The sequence below is a fragment of the Empidonax traillii genome, unplaced genomic scaffold, assembly GCF_003031625.1.
Source record: "Empidonax traillii isolate 1590-97213 ecotype Southwest subspecies unplaced genomic scaffold, ASM303162v1 scaffold2145:size52252, whole genome shotgun sequence".
Lineage (NCBI taxonomy): Eukaryota > Metazoa > Chordata > Aves > Passeriformes > Tyrannidae > Empidonax > Empidonax traillii.
The window spans coordinates 36,952-37,987 of record NW_020957338.1 but is presented as its reverse complement, the minus strand read 5'-3'; the positions used below and the strand labels follow the sequence as shown (position 1 = coordinate 37,987).

At 48.7% G+C, this 1,036-nt stretch overlaps 1 protein-coding gene across 1 annotated transcript in view; it reads left to right on the top strand.

Moving 5' to 3' along the window:
* LOC114071611 (myosin heavy chain, skeletal muscle, adult-like) overlaps positions 1 to 1,036 on the top strand; it is a 15,690-nt gene that overhangs the window by 858 nt on the left and 13,796 nt on the right. Inside the window, exons 3-6 of the mRNA XM_027909460.1 lie at positions 5 to 76; positions 583 to 610; positions 709 to 823; positions 909 to 1,001. Coding sequence (XP_027765261.1) covers positions 5 to 76; positions 583 to 610; positions 709 to 823; positions 909 to 1,001 — 308 coding nt within the window. The remainder of the gene's footprint in view (positions 1 to 4; positions 77 to 582; positions 611 to 708; positions 824 to 908; positions 1,002 to 1,036) is intronic.

Genomic DNA, 1,036 nt, shown 5'->3' with positions numbered 1-1,036 from the left:
CGAGGCAAGAAGCGCCAGGAGGCCCCTCCACACATCTTCTCCATCTCTGACAACGCCTATCAGTTCATGCTGACTGGTGAGTGCTTGACCTCCCTCACAGCAATCTAACCAAAAAAGCCCTGCTGATCTCACTGGGGCACACGACAAGCCAGCCAAAACCACCACAGAGCTGCATGACTGTGAACTTTAGCGAGTTATGCAGCAAATAATTTCAAGTGCAAGTGACCCCAAAGCATGAAGTAATACTTGACTCAGTTTTCTACATTTTTTCACTTATAAGGAAGAAGTTATTATTCCACATAATCCAGTATTTTGAACATGGGTGGGCAATTTGTTTATATTTCCTGATGAGAACTATGTCAAGGGCAAGTTGATGCATAGCTTGTCTTAGGTCCAGATGCCCCTGACTGTTCAATATATCCATTTGGGCTTATTCTTAGTACTATTAGGACCTAGAAAGGAACTGGGTAGCCTTAGACTTTCTGAAGACCCCACAACTTTTTTTTGCAGTTTTACTTCTCATTCAGATTAGGGTTACCCAGGTCAGTTGCTAACACAGCTCTCATTGTCCCTCTTCCACAGATCGGGAGAACCAGTCGATCCTGATCACGTACGTACACCTCCTGCTCGGGTCCCTGCGGGGCTGCCCAGGGCCAGGGCCCCTCCTGCCTGACCACACGCTCTCTGCTTCTCTCCTTGCTCTGCCAGCGGAGAATCCGGGGCCGGGAAGACTGTGAACACAAAGCGTGTCATCCAGTACTTTGCAACAATTGCAGCCAGTGGAGAGAAGAAAAAGGAGGACCAGTCATCAGGCAAAATGCAGGTGAGTCAGGAAGAACAGACTGGACACTTGGCCTGTCATTGCCCTGTCAACTCAACACAGCCAGTGAATAATTTCCCCCCTGCAGGGAACGCTTGAGGATCAAATCATCAGCGCCAACCCACTGCTGGAGGCCTTTGGAAACGCCAAGACCGTGAGGAACGACAACTCCTCACGCTTTGTGAGTTGTTTCGAGCTTACACAAAAATCCCTTCT